Source organism: Hyla sarda, chromosome 4 (genome assembly GCF_029499605.1).
Source record: "Hyla sarda isolate aHylSar1 chromosome 4, aHylSar1.hap1, whole genome shotgun sequence".
Classification (NCBI taxonomy): domain Eukaryota; kingdom Metazoa; phylum Chordata; class Amphibia; order Anura; family Hylidae; genus Hyla; species Hyla sarda.
In genome coordinates, this window is record NC_079192.1 from 51,558,518 (window position 1) to 51,578,741 (window position 20,224).

The 20,224-nt window shown below is 47.1% G+C and overlaps 1 protein-coding gene across 1 annotated transcript in view; it reads right to left on the reverse strand.

Moving 5' to 3' along the window:
• ASH2L (ASH2 like, histone lysine methyltransferase complex subunit) overlaps positions 1-20,224 on the reverse strand; it is a 36,511-nt gene that overhangs the window by 7,272 nt on the left and 9,015 nt on the right. The window contains exons 6-11 of the mRNA XM_056570902.1: positions 18,040-18,135; positions 17,416-17,511; positions 11,304-11,379; positions 10,836-10,926; positions 8,963-9,180; positions 8,700-8,867 (exon numbers count right to left, since the gene is read on the reverse strand). Coding sequence (XP_056426877.1) covers positions 8,700-8,867; positions 8,963-9,180; positions 10,836-10,926; positions 11,304-11,379; positions 17,416-17,511; positions 18,040-18,135 — 745 coding nt within the window. The remainder of the gene's footprint in view (positions 1-8,699; positions 8,868-8,962; positions 9,181-10,835; positions 10,927-11,303; positions 11,380-17,415; positions 17,512-18,039; positions 18,136-20,224) is intronic.

The following is a 20,224-nucleotide window of genomic DNA, read 5'->3' on the forward strand; positions in this document are numbered from 1 at the left end:
CTTACTCATCATACCTACCCCTTTAAATATAGTTTGTTTCCAGGCCTATTCATTCTTGGACAGTGTTCACACTCTGCGGGTTAGAATTATATGTTTGCATTTATCCTCAGCAGTCTAGCTTGGATAGTTTGTTTCCAGACTTGCAATTTATAACTGAGTCAATATAGCGTGTCACAACCTCTGCATTATTATTTTATTTATTTTTTCTCCAGGTTTTTGCTATTAGTAATTGTATTGGTTTAAGGTGGTAATATTTTAATCGGGCAATGCATTTGTAGGATTTACACTCCGGGTAAAAGGCAATTCCGAATATACAAACCAGGTTTTCTGTATGGTTTTTGGACTTTTTAGTATTACGTCATCATCATGTGACCAGTAACTTAAAAGGGGCACTCCGGTGGAAAACACATTTATTTAAATCAACTGGTGCCAGAAAGTTAAACAGATTTGAAAATTATTTCCATTTATAAAACCTTCCAGTACTTAGCTGCTGTATGTTCCACAGGAAGTTGTAATTCTTTCTGCAGTTCCTTTCTGTCTGACCACAGTGCTCTCTGCTGACACCTCTGTCAGTGTCAGAAACAGTCCAGAACAGGAGAGGTTTGCTATGGGAATTTGCTCCTGCACTGGACAGAGGTGGCAGTAGAGAGCACTGTGGTCAGACTAAAAAGAATAACTCAACTTCCCGTGGAGCATACAGCAGCTGATAAGTACTGGAAGGATTTTTATATATAAAAGCAATTTATAATTCTGTTTAACTTTGTTAAAAAATTCCACCAGAGTACCCCTTTAACCTTTTAAGGACGCCGGACATATGCATACGCCCTACATCCCGAGTCCTTAAAGGGGTAATCCAGTGGTGAACAACTTATCCCCTATCCTAAGGATAGGGGATAAGTTTGAGATCGCGGGGGTCCGACCGCTGGGGCCCCCTGCGGTCTCTCTGTACGGGGGCCAGGCTCTCCAGCCAGATAGCGGGTGTCGACCTCCGCACGAAGAGGCGGCTGACACGCCCCCTCAATACATCTCTATGGCAGAGCCGGAGATTGCCGAAGGCAGCGCTCCGGCTCTGCCATAGAGTTGTATTGAGGGGGCGTGTCGGCCGCCGCTTCGTGCGGAGGTCAACACGCCCCCTTCCCGCAGGCTGTCGGGGCTCCGTACAGGAGATCGCAGGGGGCCCCAGCGGTCGGACCCCCCGCGATCTCAAACTTATCCCCTATCCTTAGGATAGGGGATAAGTTGTTCACCACGGGTCACCACTGGACTACTCCTTTAAGGATGTGGGGCGTATGCATACACCCGTGGGAATTCCGGTCCCCGCCGCTAGCCTGTTGGGGATCGGAATGTCTGCTGAAATCATTCAGCAGGCATCCAGGCACATCGCCGAGGGGGGTCCTGAGACCCCCCCATGTCGGCGATCGCAGAAAATCGCATGTCAATTCACACATGCGATTTTCTGCTATTCCGGGCTGATCGGGTCTCTGGTGACCCGATCACCCGGAAAATAGGGATGAATGGAGCTGTCAGGGACGGGGAAATGAAAGTGAAAGTAAAGTGATCTTTACTGTGATCTTTACTGTGGCGACCACTAGGAAGGCCAAACTGCAACTCCCAGCATGCCTTTGGCTGTCTGGGTGAGTTGTAGTTTTGCAACATCTGGAGGGTCACAGTTTGTAGACCACTGTTACAGTGGTGCCCAAACGGTAGCCCTCCAGATGTTGCCAAACTACAACTTAGCATGCCTAGACTGCCCAGGCATGCTGGGAGTTGTGGTTCTGTAACATCTGTCCCTTCAGATTTTGCAATTTTCATGAAACTTTTGAAAATTGCTGCTCTACTTTGAAGCCCTCAACATTTTTTCAAAAAGCAAAAAATTGTCCATTTTATGATGCCAACACAAAGTGGACATATTGTATTTGTGAATAAAAAGGAGATTTTTTTTTTAGACTTACCGTAAAATCTCTTTCTCGAAGGATCCATTGGGGGACACAGACTCTGGGTATATGCTGCTGTCTCTAGGAGGCTTGACACTATGGTAACCAATAAGTCGGCTCCTTCCAGCAGGATATACTCACCTCCAGGCCACTGAGCAATTCAGTTTAGTCTCAGAGCAATAGGAGGAGGAGACCTAGGTAAGAAGAAACGACCTTAGGTAAGAAGGACGGATCTGGCCTGAAAACAACCTTGTCCTGATGAATTATCAGGAAAGGAGGACAGCAGGAAAGAGCTGCCAGTTCAGATACTCTCCTAATGGAAGTAATAGCTATAAGAAAAGCCACTTTCCAGGATAGTAGGCGAAGGGGAACCTCCCTAAGAGGCTGAAAGGGTGCGTCCTGAAGAGCGCCTAGAACTAAGTTCAAGTCCCAAGGGGGAGAAGGGGACCGATAAGGGGGGGGGGCAGCATGTGCCACACCCTGAAGGAAGGTCCGGACATGCGAATTGGAAGCCAGAGGACGCTGAAAGAGAATGGAAAGGGCCGAAACCTGACCCTTAATGGAGCCGAGAGCCAGCCCTTGTTCCAACCCCGACTGCAAAAAGGAGAGGAGACGGGGAACGGAAAAGGTAACACAGGGCACGGTGATAAATTTTTGCAGAGGAGGGCTTGCGAGCCCTGAGCATGGTGCAGATTACCTGGGAAGAGAAGCCGCGGGCCCTTAGAACCGCAGTCTCAACCGCCACGCCGTCAAATGCAGAGACTGTAAATTGGGGTGGTAAAGGGGACCCTGTGACAGTAGGTCTGGACGAAGTGGAAGGCGGAACGGGTCATCGTCCAGAAGCCAGACCACGTCGGCGTACCATGCCCTTCAAGGCCAGTCTGGAGCCACCAAAATGGCGGGGACTCCTTCTGTCTTGAGCTTCCTCAGAACCCTGGGAAGGAGGGGGAGAGGAGGGAACAGGTAGGGCAGTACAAAGCCCGACCACGGAATTACTAGGGCATCCACGGCTAGAGCCAGGGGGTCCCAGGACTTTGACACAAACCTTGGAATTTTCTGGTTGTATCGAGACACGAAGAGGTCCACCCAGAGGTCGCAGATCTGCGCGAACACTTCCGGAAGAAGAGACCACTCTCCGGGGTCGGCTGAGGACCAACTGAGGAAATCCGCTTCCCAGTTGAGCACTCCTGGAATGTGAATCGCCGAAATGGCTGGAACTACTTTTTCCGCCCAGAGGAGGATCTTTGTCACCTCGGACATGGCTGCTGAGCTGCGAGTGCCGCCCTGGCTATTGATGTATGCCACAGCCGTGGCATTGTCCGACCGGACACGGACAGGGTGGCCCTGAAGCAGGGACTCCCAATGCTTCAGACAAAGATAAATCGCCCTCAGTTCCAGGATGTTTATGGAAAGAAGGGGTTCTTGGGGAGGCCAGAGGCCTTGAACCATCTGATCCCTGAAAACACCCCCCCAGCCCGACAGGCTGGCATCCGTCATGACCACCTGCCAGTGGAGGGGGAGGAACGAACGCCCCTGAAGAAGAAGGGGGGAGCGGAGCCACCAGCGCAGAGACCAACGGGTCCGGGGAGGGAGAGCAATCTTGCGATCGAAGAGGACGGTAATGAAACTGGGCAAAGGGTACGGCCTCCATGGCTGCCACTATCCGACCCAGGACTTCCATGCAAGTACGGATGGTGACCGGGGATGGTATCCGGAGGGAACAGACTCCCGACAAGAGGGCCAGACGTTTGACCGGCGGGAGGCGAATCAGAGTCGAACTGGAGCCCCAAGAAGACCAGAGACTGGGTGGGGGAGAGAACTGACTTGTCTCAATTGACCATCCACACGAAGCAACATACAGGTCTGAAGAGTGAGGCTCACATTCTCCAGAAACTGGGCTCTAGTGGAGGCCTTGATGAGGAGGTCGTCCAAGTAGGGTATCACTAAGACCCCTCTGGACCGTAACAGAGCTACCACATGCGCCAGAATCTTGGTAAAGACTCGTGGCGCTGTGGCCGGACCGAAGGGGAGAGCCGCAAATTGATAATGACCTTCCTGAACCGCAAAGGGGAGGTACCGCTGGTGTCCAGGAAAAATTGGAACGTGGAGGTAGGCATCCTTGATGTCCACCGAGGAAAGAAAGAAACTCCCCTTGATCCATAGATGCCACTACCGAACGTAGAGATTCCATTTGGAAATGGCGGATAAGAAGATTATGTTGGTTGAGACGTTTGAGATCCAGGATTGGCCGCACAGAACCGTTTTTCTTGGGAACCACGAAAAGATTGGAATAAAACCCCTGTAATTGTTCCCTTGAAGGAACTGGGACAATGACACCCTGGACGAGAAGGGACTGAAGAGCCTCCCGAAATTCCCTCGTAAGCAAGGGAGATCGGGGCGCATGGGACTGGAAAAAACTATCCCTCGGAAGGGAGGCAAATTCTAAACGGTATCCGTTGGACACCATGTCCCTGACCCAGGAGTCCTGAATGTGCGTGGTCCAAACGTCTCGAAGCAGCAAGAGGCGACCTCCCACCCGAGAAAAAGCTGCGGAAGGGGCGTCCCTTCATGCAGAAGTGGGTTTGCGGTTGCCCGATTTGGCCGCAAAATGGTCGGGACGGTTGGTGTCCGACTTCCACGAGGGACGCGCCTTGAAAAAGGGAACCTTCTTGTCCCGTGGAGGCGCCTGGCTGGAACCATTAGAGGGGCCAGAAGTCCGAAAGGAAGAAGACTTCCTGTGCTAGACTTGTTTTGAGGTAATAAAGAGCTCTTGCCACCTGTCGCCTCAGAGATAATCTCATCCAGGCGCTTGCCAAAAAGTCGGGAACCAGTAAAAGGAATCTCTGTGAGAGACTTCTTAAATGCAGCATCCGCGTTCCAAGTTTTAAGCCAAATGGAACGACGGAGGGCCACTAGATTACCGGTGGCAAAGGCAGCACAGCGAGCTGAGTGCAAGGAAGCAGAACACAGGAAATCTCCAGCTTTGGAACATTGGAGGGCCAGAGCAGACAGTTCTTCCGGGGGAGAACCTGAAAGAATGCCCTGACGGAGTTGGGAATGCCAAACCGAGAGGGCCTTAGACACCCAGGTGGAGGCAAAGGCAGGAAGCAGGGAAGAACCCGCTGCTTCATACTTCGCTAACGACTCAACCTTTTTGTCTGCAGGATCCTTGAAGGCAGCTGCATCGCCAGCGGCAAAGTAGTAGCTTTAGAAAGGCAGGAAGCCGGAGGATCCACCGACGGAGAGGAAGTCACTTTGGAGACAAGGTCCTTGGCGAAAGGATATCGCGCTTGGACTTTCTTCAGTCCCTGAAACTTCTTCTCAGGGTGCTTCCAGGCAGATTATAGAATGGCCTCAAATTCAGCGCGAGAGCTGAACACTTTGGGTGCCGGTCGGGCACGATGAAAGGATACTTCTGGAGCTGCGTCCGAAGTTCCTGGGTCCTCTAGGTTAAAGGTGTCTCTTATGGCCATAACCAATGAGTTCACCGTGTCCACTGAGTCCGAACGGTCCTCCGAGTCGGATGCCGAATCAGAACCCTCGACCGCTAGCTCTCCAGGAGAGTGCAAACGAGTGGAGGCGGCCCTGGAAGAGGGAGACTCCGACCTGGTATGTGGCTCAGGAGAGCAAGAGCGGTGACCACGGGCACGTCCTCTGGAAGAGTGACGCGTGTGGCCTGAAGAAGTGGTCGGGCGAGACCTGCAAGAGGAACGGCCGTGTCTACCAGAAGACTCCTGGGATGAGTCAGAGGAGACACCCCTATTACGCTTATGCGAAGCGTAGGGAGAAGGGGAACGGGACCTTCTAGAGGGCCGGTGAAGGGTAGACCTCTCCAAGGCAGTCACCACAGAACGGGAGACCTGTGCCAAGTCGGATATAGACTGGGAGAGGGAGGAAACCCAGGCTGGAGCAGGCAGAACAAGTGGGTTCAGCAGAACCTGGCATTTTTGCAGAGCAGTTTTTACAAGCATAATGGGTAACTAATATTCCCGATATCTGCTTCGAGGTAGGAACAGTTCTGGGCACAGACATGACAAAAAAAAAAAAAAAAAAATTAACAGTCTCACCCAAGTCTGTGTCCCAAGGCAGCTGCTGTGAGGAGAACTCCGCACCGTGCTGATGGAAGAGAGAAAAGACGCCGGTCAATAGAAGAAAGAGGCCGGGTCAGGGCAAGGAGCTCTGTAATTGGCCCCTGCACGGCCCCAACGCGCGCACAGCGATGATTGGTGGCTATTTCGCGCTGCTGAGGAGCTTATGCGGCCAGGTGGGCGGAGCTAACGTCCGCCGAAGGATACAGTGGGACTCACTCAGCAATGGCGCCCACTCCGAACCCCGAGTGCACATGCCGCCTGTAGTGAGTTCCTGTGCGCCCGGGGACAGAGCGGGCGAATTGCCGTCGGCAGCCGCGGCTGCCGAAAGTGAAAGTAAAAAGCGCATCCGGCCGCAAGGAGAAACCTGCGGCGCGTGCACTATAAAACACAACGTTTAAAATATAGTGCCCCTTTACTGTGCCCCCGTACTGTGTACTGTAGCCACTGCTCCCGCAATAATAAAAAACAATCCCCCTGCAGGGAATAATAAGATATCTCAGGTCCAGCCCCAGCTTCTGCAGGATAGGGCCAAAAACACAGGTCTCCAGCTGTTGCAAGACCTAGGGAGAGAAAGATACTCACCTCATGCTGAAGAACTTACCTAAAGTCTTCAGAGTGTAGTCTTCAGTCAGCATTTTCACCTGCGGCAAGCCAAGCTCCTAGCGAGGCGAACAGGGAGGTAGGGGGACCCGGACCCATGAGGTACAACCCCAAGCGCTGACCGTTGGCGAGAGGGGGTTAACAGTACATCCAAGATGCCTGCCACCTCTCGCAATGGGGAAACAGTGAACCGAGGTTCCCGAGTCCCCACCTGAAAACAGAAATAAAAGGAATAAAGCACTAACACATTCCCTAAACCTAAGAAAATAAAAAATATGAGACCTGGTCTGGAGAACACCAGACCAGTGTCCACCTCCTTAAAGGACAACTTCAGCGGCATTACACTCATCCCCTATCCACAGGATAGGGGATAAGTGTTTGATCGCGGGGGGGTCCGACCACTGGGACACCCCCCCCGATCTCCCATAGAGATGTATGGAGGAGGCGTGCCGGCCGCAACGTCATGCTGCGGCTGGCATGCCCCCTGCACAGGACAGCCGCGGCCCCGTACAGGAGATTGCCTGGGGCCCCAGTGTTCGGACCCCCCGCGATCAAACACTTATCCCCTATCTTGAGGATCGGGGATAAGTGTTTGTAACGCTGCAGATGTCCTTTAAGACACTAAGCAAAAACTGAATTGCTCAGTGGCCTGGAGGCGGGTATATCCTGCTGGGAAGAGACGACTTTTTGGTTACCATAGTGTCAAGCCTCCTAGAGAGAGCAGCATATATCCAGAGTCTGTGTCCCCCATGGAGCCAATAGAGAAAATAAAATTTATTTGGAATTTCCATTTTCCTTACAAAAGTAGAGAGCTTCAAAAGTTAAAAAAATGCAAAATTTTCTAAATTTTCATGAAATTTGGGGATTTTTCACCAAAAAAGGATGCAAGTAACGCCGCAATTTTACCACCAAAATAAAGTAGAATATGTGACGAAAAAAAACAAATCTCAGAATCAGAATATTCGGTATAAGCGTTTGAGTTATTAATTCGTAAAGAGACGGTGGTCAGAATTGCGAAAAAGGGCTCAGTCCTTAAGGTGAAAAGGGGCTGCGTCATTAAGGGGTTAAGCATTTTAGTTATGTGTCTAAGCATTATGTACTCTATGACTGAGCTTGGGATTGAGTGAAACAGAGAAATTTTACCTGTTTGTACCGGTTTCATGTGAACGTTTTCTACAAATAAAGCAAGATTGTAGGTTCATCTAACTGGTTCCAGATATTTCCTTATTCGGGCTGCGGCACAGTACTTTCAAAGCGAAATTCCGCTTAGGAAATATGTTGTGTGAATAGGCCCTTACAAGCTGTGAGAGGGGTAATTTAAAGAAATAAAAAGAAAAGAAAAAGTTCCTATCCAGAGGTGAAAGTATCAGGCTGTGAGCTTTCTTGCTTTACTACCACTTTTCTTGCTTTTTTGTTTTACTACTTTTCTTGCTTTACTACTCTGGGTCATAAGACCGAATTTAAAAAAAAGTCGTAAAAAATGAAATACCAGGTCAATAAATTGACAGACAGGAGGAATAGCAGAGGATCTTCTAGTCAAAGATGTCCCAGAATTCTTATTTTGTGAAGTGAAGTATTTGCTATCAGACTTGTCCCATCACCTTTGGAAAGCAATTCAGTTTCAAAACTGCACCCCCTCCTTTAAATATATAAAAAAAAAAAAAAAAAAAAAAAAAAAAAAGAGAAATCGAATGTAGAGGATAAGAGGTCAATGAGATGACGATTTCAGAAATGTCTTTTTGCGAGAGATGTTTTCCGAGATCCCGCTCTTTAAAAGGGGTACTCCACTGGCCAGCCTTTGGAACTAAATGTTACGAATGCTTTTTTTTTTGCACTGCCATGGTTGGCCACGCCCCTCATGACAGTCACGCCTCCCAATGCAAGTCTATGGGAGGAGGCGTGACCGATGTCACGCCCCCTCCCATAGACTTGCATTGAGGAGGCGTGACCGTGATGTCACGAGGGGCGTGGTGAACCCACGCATGACAATAAAAAAAAAATAAAAAAAGTGTTCAGAACATTTTAGTTCCAAACGCTGGCCAGTGGAGTACCCCTTTAACACACACAAACATACCTAAAGCCTGTGACCAGCCCAGCCGGGCAGATGTATCTGGTGGCAACTCATCGATAAATATCTCAAAATACCAGGATCCTTTTCTCACTCCGTGGGATGCCCTCACCATGGAGTATCCCTTCTCTCCCAAAACAGTGAGGCGATCATCGGAGATCTTCAATTGAGGAGCTGGAAAAAAATAAAAAATAAATTATATATCCTTTAATAAAAAATATTAAGAGATCTGCTGTGCCAGTAAATGAGTACAAGCAGCACTTCGTCACCTCGGTCATGTAAAGCGAGCAGCACCCTCTCATATAGACAGGCTCTGTACAAGTCTCCTGGAATAGGTTTACCAGCCCAGCAGTCCAGCTCTAGCTTCTCTGGGTCAGGTGCGTGTGGGTCCGGCTCTGCCAGGATGTATCTATAGCCATCTTTATTGAACGGGTGCTCCAATGGGTAGCCATGGGGAGGCAGGCGTTGTGCAGCAAACAGAGGATCACTGCAAAGAGAACGCCAACACATTATTCACATGAATATAGGAGGATTACTGACAATGCTCTGGATTCTATACAGCCTGGACATCTAAGACATAATACCGCCTTTTCTTTAAATTTTCTATAAACTGTTGGTATACAGAACAAATATTACACGGACACTTAAAAGGGGTTATCCAGGAAAAAACTTTTTTTTATATATCAACTGGCTGCAGAAAGTTAAACAGATTTGTAAATTACTTCTATTTAAAAAAATCTTAATCCTTTCAGTACTTATGAGCTGCTGTAGTTGAGTTGTTCTTTTCTGTCTAAGTGCTCTCTGATGACACCTGTCTCCGGAAACGCCCAGTTTAGAAGCAAATCCCCATAGCAAACCTCTTCTAAACTGGGCGTTTCCCGAGACAGGTGTCCTTAGACAGAAAAGAACAACCTCAACTTCAGAAGCTCATAAGTACTGAAAGGATTAAGATTTTTTTAATAGAAGTAATTTACAAATCTGTTTAAACTTTCTGGAGCCAGTAGATATATAGAGATATAGATATATAGAGATATAGATATATAGAGAGAGATATAGAGAGAGATAGAGATATCTATCTATCTATCTATCTCAACTGGCTCCAGAAAGTTTAAACAGATTTGTAAATTACTTCTATTAAAAAAATCTTAATCCTTTCAGTACTTATGAGCTTCTGAAGTTAAGGTTGTTCTTTTCTGTCTAAGAGAGAGATAGAGAGAGATATAGATATAGATAGTTTTTCCTGGAATACCCCTTTAACCCCTTCAGGATCGGTCAAATTTTAATTTTTGCACATTCGTGTTTTTTCCTCCTCACCTTATAATAGCCATAATTCTTATGTTTTTTTCCATTTACACACCCATATGAGGGCTTTTTTTTTCCTGCAGGACCAATTGTACTTTGTAATGACTTTACACGGTCATTTTTCCCTAACGTATACTCCAAAAGCTGGAGGAAAAAAAGAAAAAAAAAAAGAAATAACACAAAAACTATTTTGCCAGCTCCTTTTTAAGCCGTTTACCTTGCAGTCAGACTGATATGTTGTTATCTTAAAGGAAAACTGTCAGCTTGCTCCCCCCGCACTAACCAGTGGTACTTGCTGATAGTGCAGGGGACGCTGATAAGTTTGATGCATACCATGCCCAGATCCGTCCCGCTGTTCGGCCGAAATCTTTGATTTTCTGTATACGCTAATTAGGTGCCAACTGGCACAGGCGGGGTAACTGGCACTGACGTCAGCACCGCTGGTCCGCAGCACCGCCCAGCTCATCAATATTCCTCCCCTCCCTCCACCTCTCCCCACTCTGTAATGAAGAGGCGGAGGGAGGGGAGGAATATTGATGAGCTGGGCGGTGCTGCGGACGAGCAGCGCTGACTTCAGAGTGCCAGTTACCCCGCCTGTGCAAGTACCGCTGGTTAGTGCGGGGGCAGCAAGCTGACATGTTATCTTATGTTATCTTTGACTGCACAGTAAATGGCTTAAAAAGGAGTTGGAGTCTTGGGGGTACCGGACGTGCAGATAAGCACCTATCTCCCAGCTTTCTGTCCCAGCGAATGGGATGGTCCCATAGACTTACATTGTAAGTCCACACCCAGCAGATGTTCCCTCTGAAAAGGTTACGTGGGCGAGTCCAGAGACCTTACCTTCTGGTTTTTTTGGCTGCACTGGAAGAACTGCCATCCTGCTGCTTACGCTTCGCTCCTCTACCTTTTGCTGAGCTGGCAGCTGCAGACCCTAAATACAAAACAAGGTAACAGCATGAGATGAGTGCATATGACTGAATATAGTAACCACTATGGGTGCTGAATTCATATGGATTTGCAAAGCCAATATGGAACTCAGCAGGAGCTGTGTAAAATTATATGTAGTGAGCTCCCCCTAGTGGCAGGCAGATGCTATGACAATCTGAGGGCAAGCAGTTCAGTGGCTGAGCCCCTCTCATATCACAGGCCCGTGGCAGTAGCATGGTCTGCCTCTAAGACTAATTCAGCACCTGATTTGTTAGGTTAATGCTAATTTGGATAAGAAATCCTCCAGCCGAAACACTCAGTTCTGAACGAGTTAAACAAAGACATTGGCTGAACCAAGCACAATACAATGAGATCTCTTACCATTTAATCCACCTCCACTGGACACCGCGCTGCTCTGCCTCGTAGTATCATAAGCCGGGCCAATATTTCCCAAGTCCTAAAATAAACAGAGTATTCAGTAACAGCCTTTCTACATGGGCCGATGCTGCCCTGATGATGAGAACTGGCTACCAGTCTCGTTTTTCTCCCGTCAAAAAAAAAAAAAAAGGATTAAAAAAAAAAGGGACAATAACAGGTACAAACAGATGTTATTCGTTTATATCCGTTATTGTTCAGTTAATAAACCAAAAAATGTAATTATTTTTTGTTCCGAGCATGCTCAGAAGTAAAAACGGATGGAAAAAACTGATTGAAATTGATGTAAAAGGGTGACATGAAAAGGCTCATCCGTTTTCTATAGACTTTACTGTATCCGTTTTTTTCTTCCGTTTTTGACAGGAGAAAAAAAAAAAAATACTGCATGCACAGTCTTTTCTCTCGTAAAATAAAAATGGAAACGAGTGCAGACGGGTGAAAACGGACGTGAAAGGATTGTAAAAATCCCATTGACATCAATCTGTTCACAATCGGATTGTAATTTGTTTACAAGCAGCAACAACTGAACCGACACAGAAAATAAGAAAATTTGGGGGCAAACGGCCGTGTGAACGCACCCTTAGTGATAGACACTCGTTTACCGATCCTTTACAAGGCTCAACTGTGCGGTGCTTTTAAAGGGGTACTCCGGTGGAAAACATTTTTTAAAATCAACTGGTGCCAGAAAGAGTTGTAAATTACAAATTTGTAAATTACTTTCATATAAAAAATCTTAATCCTTCCAGTACTTCAGCTGCTGTATGCTCCAGAGGAAGTTGTGTAGTTCTTTCCAGTCTGACCACAGTGCTCTCTGCTGACACCTCTGTCAGTGTCAGGAACTGTCCAGAGCAGCATATGTTTGCTATGGGGATTTGTTCCTGCTCTGGACAGTTCCTGACATGGACAGAGGTGTCAGCAGAGAGCACTGTGGTTAGATAGAAAATAACTTCCTCTGTAGTATACAGCAGCAGATAAGAAATGGAAGGGTTAAAATTTATATATAGAAGTAATTTACATATCTGTACAACTTTATAGCACAAGTTGAAGAGTTTTCTACCGGAGTACCCCTTCAAAAGGAAAATGGTCACATTGAAAATGCTGGTCTTACTCAGTGATTGGCAGCGCTCTCTACATGGCCACTTTTACACACATACAGCTGTCAATCACGAAGTAGGACCACCCACATGACTACTTAGCCCAGAAAGAGCAAAGATTTACATCAATAACTGATATGATTTCATGGAACTTTTCCTAAAAAAAAAAAAAAACTGCATATCAATCCGCTGAGCTCCTCCTCTAACATGACACTTGTAGATTGGACGGTATTTTCCTAGTAAAGGGTTCCCTTAAACAGGAGTGTGGAAATAAAAATAATAATTTTAAAAACGGAGTAGAATCTACTTGTCCCTCATAACAATTTACTTGTCCTGGTACAAAATAATCTTAACCCAAATAGTATGTAAATAAGGTCTTTTATTAATAAAAACTTGATAGGCAGACCAGTATGTCACCCCATTAGGTGGATAGGGTTCCTGATAAGTAAGTCCGCCCCACTAATGGAATACTGCAGTGCAAAATAACTGATCCTGACCACTGGGAAACCCTTCCCCCGATCTCTTGTAAGGGGCCCAGGCAGGAATGGGGGCTTGTCCACATGACGCAGCGGCCGACATGCTTCCCCCCCCCCCATGTATCCCATAGATAGATGTCATGCCTCATACAAGAGATGGGGGGGGCCCTCTTGTCCCAGTGGTCCGACCCCCGCGATCTATCACTTATGGGGATAAGTTATTTTGCATTACAGTATTCCTTTAAGTAGGTAGTCCCCTTTAGGTAGGTATGTCCCTTTTTTAGGTAGGGATCAAGTAGGGCCCCCTGCGCCATTATATTCCCTCCCCCCCCCCCCCCGATGCCCCATTATATTCCCTCCCTCTGATGCCCCCTGCGCCATTATATTCCCTCCCTCTGATGCCCCCTTCGCCATTATATTCCCTCCCCCCCCCCCCCGATACCCCCTGCGCCATTATATTCCCTCCCCCCCCCCCCCCCCCCCCGATACCCCCTGCGCCATTATATTCCCTCTCTCTGGTGCCCCGTGTCATTATATTTCCCTCTCTGATGCCCCTTGTGTCATATTTCAGCCCAACCCCCCCTCTCCTCTCCTGTACCACATTATTTACCAACCCTCACCTCCTCTCTGATCCCCCAATACCTGTCCTCCGACCCCATGTGTGCTCCGGCAGGCTCAGGGGCTCGGTGGTCACTGTTGTTACTGGACCGCATCTTCGGTCCGGACGGAGGGGCGCGTGCCTACGCCTCGACGATGTTGTCCTGCGCGGTTCGCTATAGGTTGCAGCGCACAGCTGCAGTCTATAGGAGTTTAGTTACAAGGCAAAATTGATTGCCCCATGATATGTGAATTCTTCCGGCATTTAGTGCTGCTTGCCCGAAGCAAGGCTAAATGCTGAACTGCATGTCCCGGGCAATACAATTTCCACATCCCTGCTTAAAACTCATCAACGTCGGCCATACAAAAGATTCAGCCAGCGAATGGGCAAACGCTTTATCGCTGTCCCTTATACATAAGTCAATTATCAGGAATTAGCTTTGCTGCATACACTCATTCAGCTGATAACCCGCCCATGTAAAAAGGCATATTCCAGGGAAGTAAATATATATTATAATAATAATATATATGTTATGTTCCCTGTAAATGATCCTGCCTGATATGCATGGTTCCTGTGGCCCCTGTTGTCTTCCCTGGCTGCTTGATATTTTTTGCCATCCTTCCCTCCTCTAGCATGAATACTACATTTCCCAGCAGTCATTGCATCTCTTCTCTCACCGCTGTCTAGCTCCCTCTCCGAGAACAGCCCCACCCTACTGCTCTGTGAGTAGAGACAATCAGTGTGTGATTGGCTGAGGCTGCACACACCTCCCGGCTCTCAGCACTAAAGGAAGAATGACTCAGAGCAGGGCAGAAACCACACGGTCTGTGTCTTTCCGGATTGTGGGGTCTGCTTTCAGAGAGGGACTTTGACAGAGACACAGTGAATGGTTGGATGATTTATTTTCCTCACTCCCTGCATGTAAGTGACAACCAAAAGAGGGGAAACTGCTCTATATGGCTACTGATTAATATTTAGACAAATAGGGTGATGAGAGGGAAAGGTTGGACTATGGGTTTAGTTCCCTTGAGTGCCCCTTTAACACAGCAGATAGAACTAACAGAGAAAGGAATTTAGTTTTGACATTTTATACTGGATACAAAAGGTTGTCCCAATAGGAAAACTCCTGTTCTAAATGTCAGTTGTGCACACCGAGTTCTTCAAGGTCAGATTCTGCAATGAAGAATTTTACTGCAAATCCACATCTAAAATCTGCATGCAAACACAATTATTTTATGTGTGGATTTGCTGCAAATTGGTGCAGATTTAGTTTCCCATTCTTCTAAAAGGGTAGAATGTGCATTGCATCCATGTCAAGTACGGTCTCCTCACTGAAATCAATGACGGAGAATCAATGTTTTTATAAAAAATAAAATAAACACAAACACAGGAGTGCACATGGTTGCAGATTTCCCATTGACATCAATAGGATGCACTTTTCAAACAAATTTATAAACACAGAATCTGCATGGAACATAAACTTAAAGGGATACTCCACCCCTAGACATCTTATCCTCTACCCTAGGGGATAAGATTCTGCGTTTAAAATTTGTTTGAAAAGTGCATCCTATTGATCGCAAGGGTCCTGCCGCTGGGACCTCCGCGATCTCCCTCCAACACCTGGCGTTCTAGACAGTCTGCTTAGAATGCTGGGTTCCCATGGCGGGGGTCGTGATGTCACAACATGCCCCCTCTCATAGACATGAATGGCGTGGTGTGCTGTAACGACCCCCGCCAAGGGAACCCAGCGTTCTAAGCAGACTGTTTAGAATGCCAGGTGTTGCAGGGAGATTGGGGGGGTCCCAGCGGCGGCCCCCCTGCGATCAGACAGCTTATTGCCTATCTTTTGGATAGGGGATAAGATGTCTTGGGGGGGGGGGGTACCCCTTTAATGTGAACATACCTTAATCCCTTAAAGGGGTAGTCCAGTGGTGAAAAACTTATCCCCTATCCTAAGGATAGGGGATAAGTTTGAGATCGCGGGGGGGTCCGACCGCTGGGGCCCCCTGCGATCTCTCTGTACGGGGCCCCGGCTCTCCGCCGAGATAGCGGGTGTCGACCCCCGCACGAAGCGGCGGCCGACACGCCCCCTCAATACATCTCTATGGCAGAGCCGGAGATTGCCGAAGGCAGCGCTTCGGCTTTACCATAGAGTTGTATTGAGGGGGCGTGTCGGCTGCCGCCTCGTGCGGAGGTCGACACGCCCCCTTCCCGCCGGCTGTCGGGGCTCCATACAGGAGATCTCGGGGGGCCCCAACGGTCGGACCCCCCGCGATCTGCAACTTATCCCCTATCCTTAGGATAGGGGATAAGTTGCTCACCACTGAATCACCACTGGACTACTCCTTTAAGGACCACTAGTTTTTCCGTATTTGCACTTTCGTTTTTTCCTCCTTACCTTTTAAAAATCATAACCCTTTCAATTTTGCACCTAAAAATCCATATGATGGCTTATTTTTTGCGCCACCAATTCTACTTTGCAGTGACATCAGTCATTTTACACAAAAATCTACAGCGAAACGGAAAAAAAAATTGTGTGACGAAATTGAAGAAAAAACGCCATTTTGTAACTTTTGTTACAGAAAAATGTATATGTTTAAAATTGTCATCTTCTGACCCCTATAACTTTTATTTTTCCACATATGGGGCGGTATGAGGGCTCATTTTTTGCGCCGTGATCTGAAGTTTTTAGTGGTACCATTTTTGTATTGATCAGACTTTTTGATTGCTTTTTATTCATTTTTTCGTGATATAAAAAGCGACCAAAAATACGTTATTTTGGACTTTGGAATTTTTTTGCGCGTACGCTATTGACCGTGCGGTTTAAATTATATATTTTTATAGTTCGGACATTTACGCACGCAGTGATACCACATGTTTATTTTTATTTACATGGTGTTTTTTTTTATGGGAAAAGGGGGGGTGATTTTAACTTTTATTAAGGAATGGGTTAAATCACATTAACTTTTTTTTTTATACTTTTTTTTTTTTGCAGGGTTATAGGTCCCAAAGGGACCTATAACACTGCACACACTGATCTTATACCCTGTTGACTGCAAAGCCATAGCTTTGCAGTGATCAGGGTTATCGGCGGTCGATTGCTCAAGCCTGAATCTCAGGCCTGGAGCAATCAATCGCCGAGGGGACACGCCGGAGGCAGGTAAGAAGACCTCCGCTCGTGTACGAGCTGATCGGGACACAGCATTTTCACTGCGGTGGTCCCAATCAGCCCCGCTGAGTTTTACTTTCCGTTTAGACGCGGCGTTCAAAGTTGAATGCCGCGTCTAAACCAAAAGTAAAACTCAGGTAAAGGGTTAATTAGCCCCGGGTCCCGGCATCAGATACATGCCAGGACAGACCCGATATGACTCGGGGTCACTGAGTTATATCGCGGGAGCCGGCCATGGACGTAAATATAAGTCCTTGGTCGTTAAGGGGTTAAAAATCGCCAGCAGTTGGCACCACAGTCCACCGTCTAATATCATTGGGGGAAGCTCAGAGTAACCACATAGTATTAAACGACACCCATCCAAATGAATTGGCAACAATTCTAAACATGGTGTTGCCACATCCAAAGGGAGGTGCCCTTTAAAAAAAAAAATAAAAAAAAATAAATAAAGTGTCTCTCCTCTCTGGTTCACAATGAAATGACCTGAGCGGCAGACTCCTTTCCCTGCTTCTACAAGATGCAGCGAGCTTTAGCACAGCTCCATTCCAGTAAACAGTTCTCTGCGCAGCTGGATGGAAAGGAGCGCTGCTGTACAGACGTAAACCTTAGATGGGGATGCAGCGCTAAATCAGTACTGCGCCCTCTTCACCCAGTGATGACATACCCTAGTGGTACGCCATCACATTTATTTTGATGGGAATACTACTTTAACTTTGGTCACCTGGTCGAGCAGTCCAAATTTTGGATAATCCTCCTCTGGATCTTTGCTGCCTGGATCTGGATGCTCTTTCACTAAAAACACATCTCGTTCTTTTGTCTGAGATAAAAAAAAAAAATATAAATGAGTAAAAAAATAAAATTAAAGTGAGATTGTCACAGAGCAAGGCTGGGTTCACACTACGTTTTTACAGTACGGGAATCGGATCCAAAAACCGGGAGTTCCTGTATCCCAGCCGGACCTGTATCTAATTCATTTCAATCAGACGACCGGGGTCAAACGGTGACTCCGGTCGGCTAATTTTTCCCCCCGTATCTGGTTTTGTGTCCGGACCTGAAACCACGGCATAACACTGTTTTATGTCCGGTCATAAAACCGGATACGGGGGGCGGGGGTTGAAAGAAAAAAAAAAGAAAAAGAAAAAAAACGCTGACCGGAGTGACCGTTTCACTCCGATCGCCTCATTGAAATGAATTAGATACGGGCCGGGCCCAGCTGGGATATGGGAGCGCCTGGTTTTCATTCCCCCCCCCCCTGGCCGGATCCGGTTTCCGCACTGTAAAAACGTAGTGTGAACCCAGCTTTAGGGACAGTCCTTTTTTTCTATTGCAAACGATGGACACTTACCATAGTCTTCACTATACTGTTAGGCCAGGTCATTTTTCCAGGCCGCTGTCGAGTAGTCAGACTCTCCCAATACTTATCAATAAATGGTATTATATCCTGGGTGACGGGAAACAAGAGAATAAGCATCACGAAAACTAAGTATTTCCTTTGCCGTTACGGATTTCCAGCTATACAAGATTTACAACCCTAGAAATTTGGCATTGATTTGACTAGTTGATCTTGCATTGTGTAACGCAGTGTTGCCCAACCAGTGTACCTCCAGCTGTTGCAAAACTAGAACTCCCAGCATGCCCAGACAGCCAACGGCTGTCTGGGCATGCTGGGAGTTGTAGTTTTGCAACAGCTGGAGGCACACTGGTTGGGAAACACTGGTGTAACATATCAAAACTCCCACTGTCTAATTTGAGAATCAAACAATGAGGTAACACCAAAAAAACCTGAAGTAAAGATTGTGAATCGATAGTCGACATGGTAGGGACGATGATGTGAAAATATAAAAGTACAACACAATCCTGTTAATAATTGTTACCTACAAGACTATACATGCCAGTTAGGGCTGCACGATTTGGGAAAAATGTCGTCTTATTGAGATTGTCACATAAACAATAAAATTGCAAACAAACAAATGGTAAAATCCCCCCCCACCCATATTTAACACCTTCTCTTATTTCATGTCTATCATCCTCCTTAAATGGGTACTGTCATTAAAACTAATGTTTGCTATTGCACTCCTTATGGTAAATAAAATATCTTTCGAATGTACTTTGATAAAAAAAAAAAAAAAAAAAGGAAGTTTTCTATGTTTTATTTGTGTTTAAAAAAAGCTGCCACTAGGTGTCTCCCTACTTGTTCAGAGCACATTTTCCCCATGTCTTGAACAGACTTTGGACTCCTGCTGGCCTGGCAGAAGTCCAAAATCAGGAAATGCTGAGGGGCGTGTGTGCAACCTTAGCCAATCAAAGCTCATCTCACACTGAACTGCTCTGGGCTGTGTGTAGCAGAGTGAGGGAGGAAGTTCTCCCCTATATGGCTTCAGATAATGTCACCCCTGCTGGGGAACGCCCCTTCCCAGTCTGTGAATCTGACTGAGACTGAGCAGAAAATGTAAAGCAATAATCAAGGTAGAAAACTAAAAAGTTGTAAAAAATAAAGGCAGGGGGTGGTTTATCATGATGGGGGCAGTGAACTGGGAGGATTATAAAATCTAACAAGATCATGACAGGTACTCTTTAATGCTGGGGCATGGAGGAAACAAAAAATAAATAATTGATGTTTACCTAGTTCCCCGGTAGTCTGCCGCAGATCTTATTCTCCTCTGTGCAGTCCCGATTTGTTTTTTTGGTGCTTCCTTCTTCAGAAACAGCTGGTTGCAGGACCTGCCGCTCAGCCAATCACTGGTCGGGACAGGACACCGATGTGGCCAATGATTAGCCGAATGGGATGGTCCAACAGCAAGCTTCTTGTTTCTGAAGAAGGGAGCACAGAAGACACCGGGACTGCACAGAGGAGAAAGGCATCTGTGCCAGCCCAACAATGGACCCGGGCTACATAAGCATCAGCTTTTATATGTGTGTGTCTCCCCCCCCCCATGTCCTGGCACCATATTAAATGCACATGGGGGTCAGGTCGGGTCTGGGCCAACGCCAAAATTCAACTGCAAGGTAATTATCTCAGAATATGGCGGGCACGTAATCGTGAATGGCTAACATCACATTCCATTGTTCTTGCGATAAATTGTGCAGCCCCAATGCATGTATGGAAAAAAGAAGAAGACGACTTAGTGCTGGACGATATGACCTAAAATTAATATCACAGTATTTTTTTACTATCACGGTATTACCGCCTGCCCTCCCCACGAGCAGGGTCCCTGTGCCCACTAGCTGTGTCAAATGTGCCCCCCGCAAGCGCTACCATCACCGCTAGCCGGGTCCCTGTGCCCACTAGCGGTGTCACAAGAATTCCGAGCGCGGCTCTGTTCCCCGTCAGCTCTTAGGGTACGGAAAAAAGATTTAAAAGCCTCGCGCGCAGTACTACGTAAATAGCGTAGGGCTAACGCTAGGCTCCTAGCGCTGCCTACGTTAACCCTACGCTATTTGTGTAGTGCTGCGCCTGCGCAGTACTACGTTCCTGCGCGCGAGGCTTTTAAATCTTTTCCTGTACCCTGAAAGCTGACAGGGACGGGAAA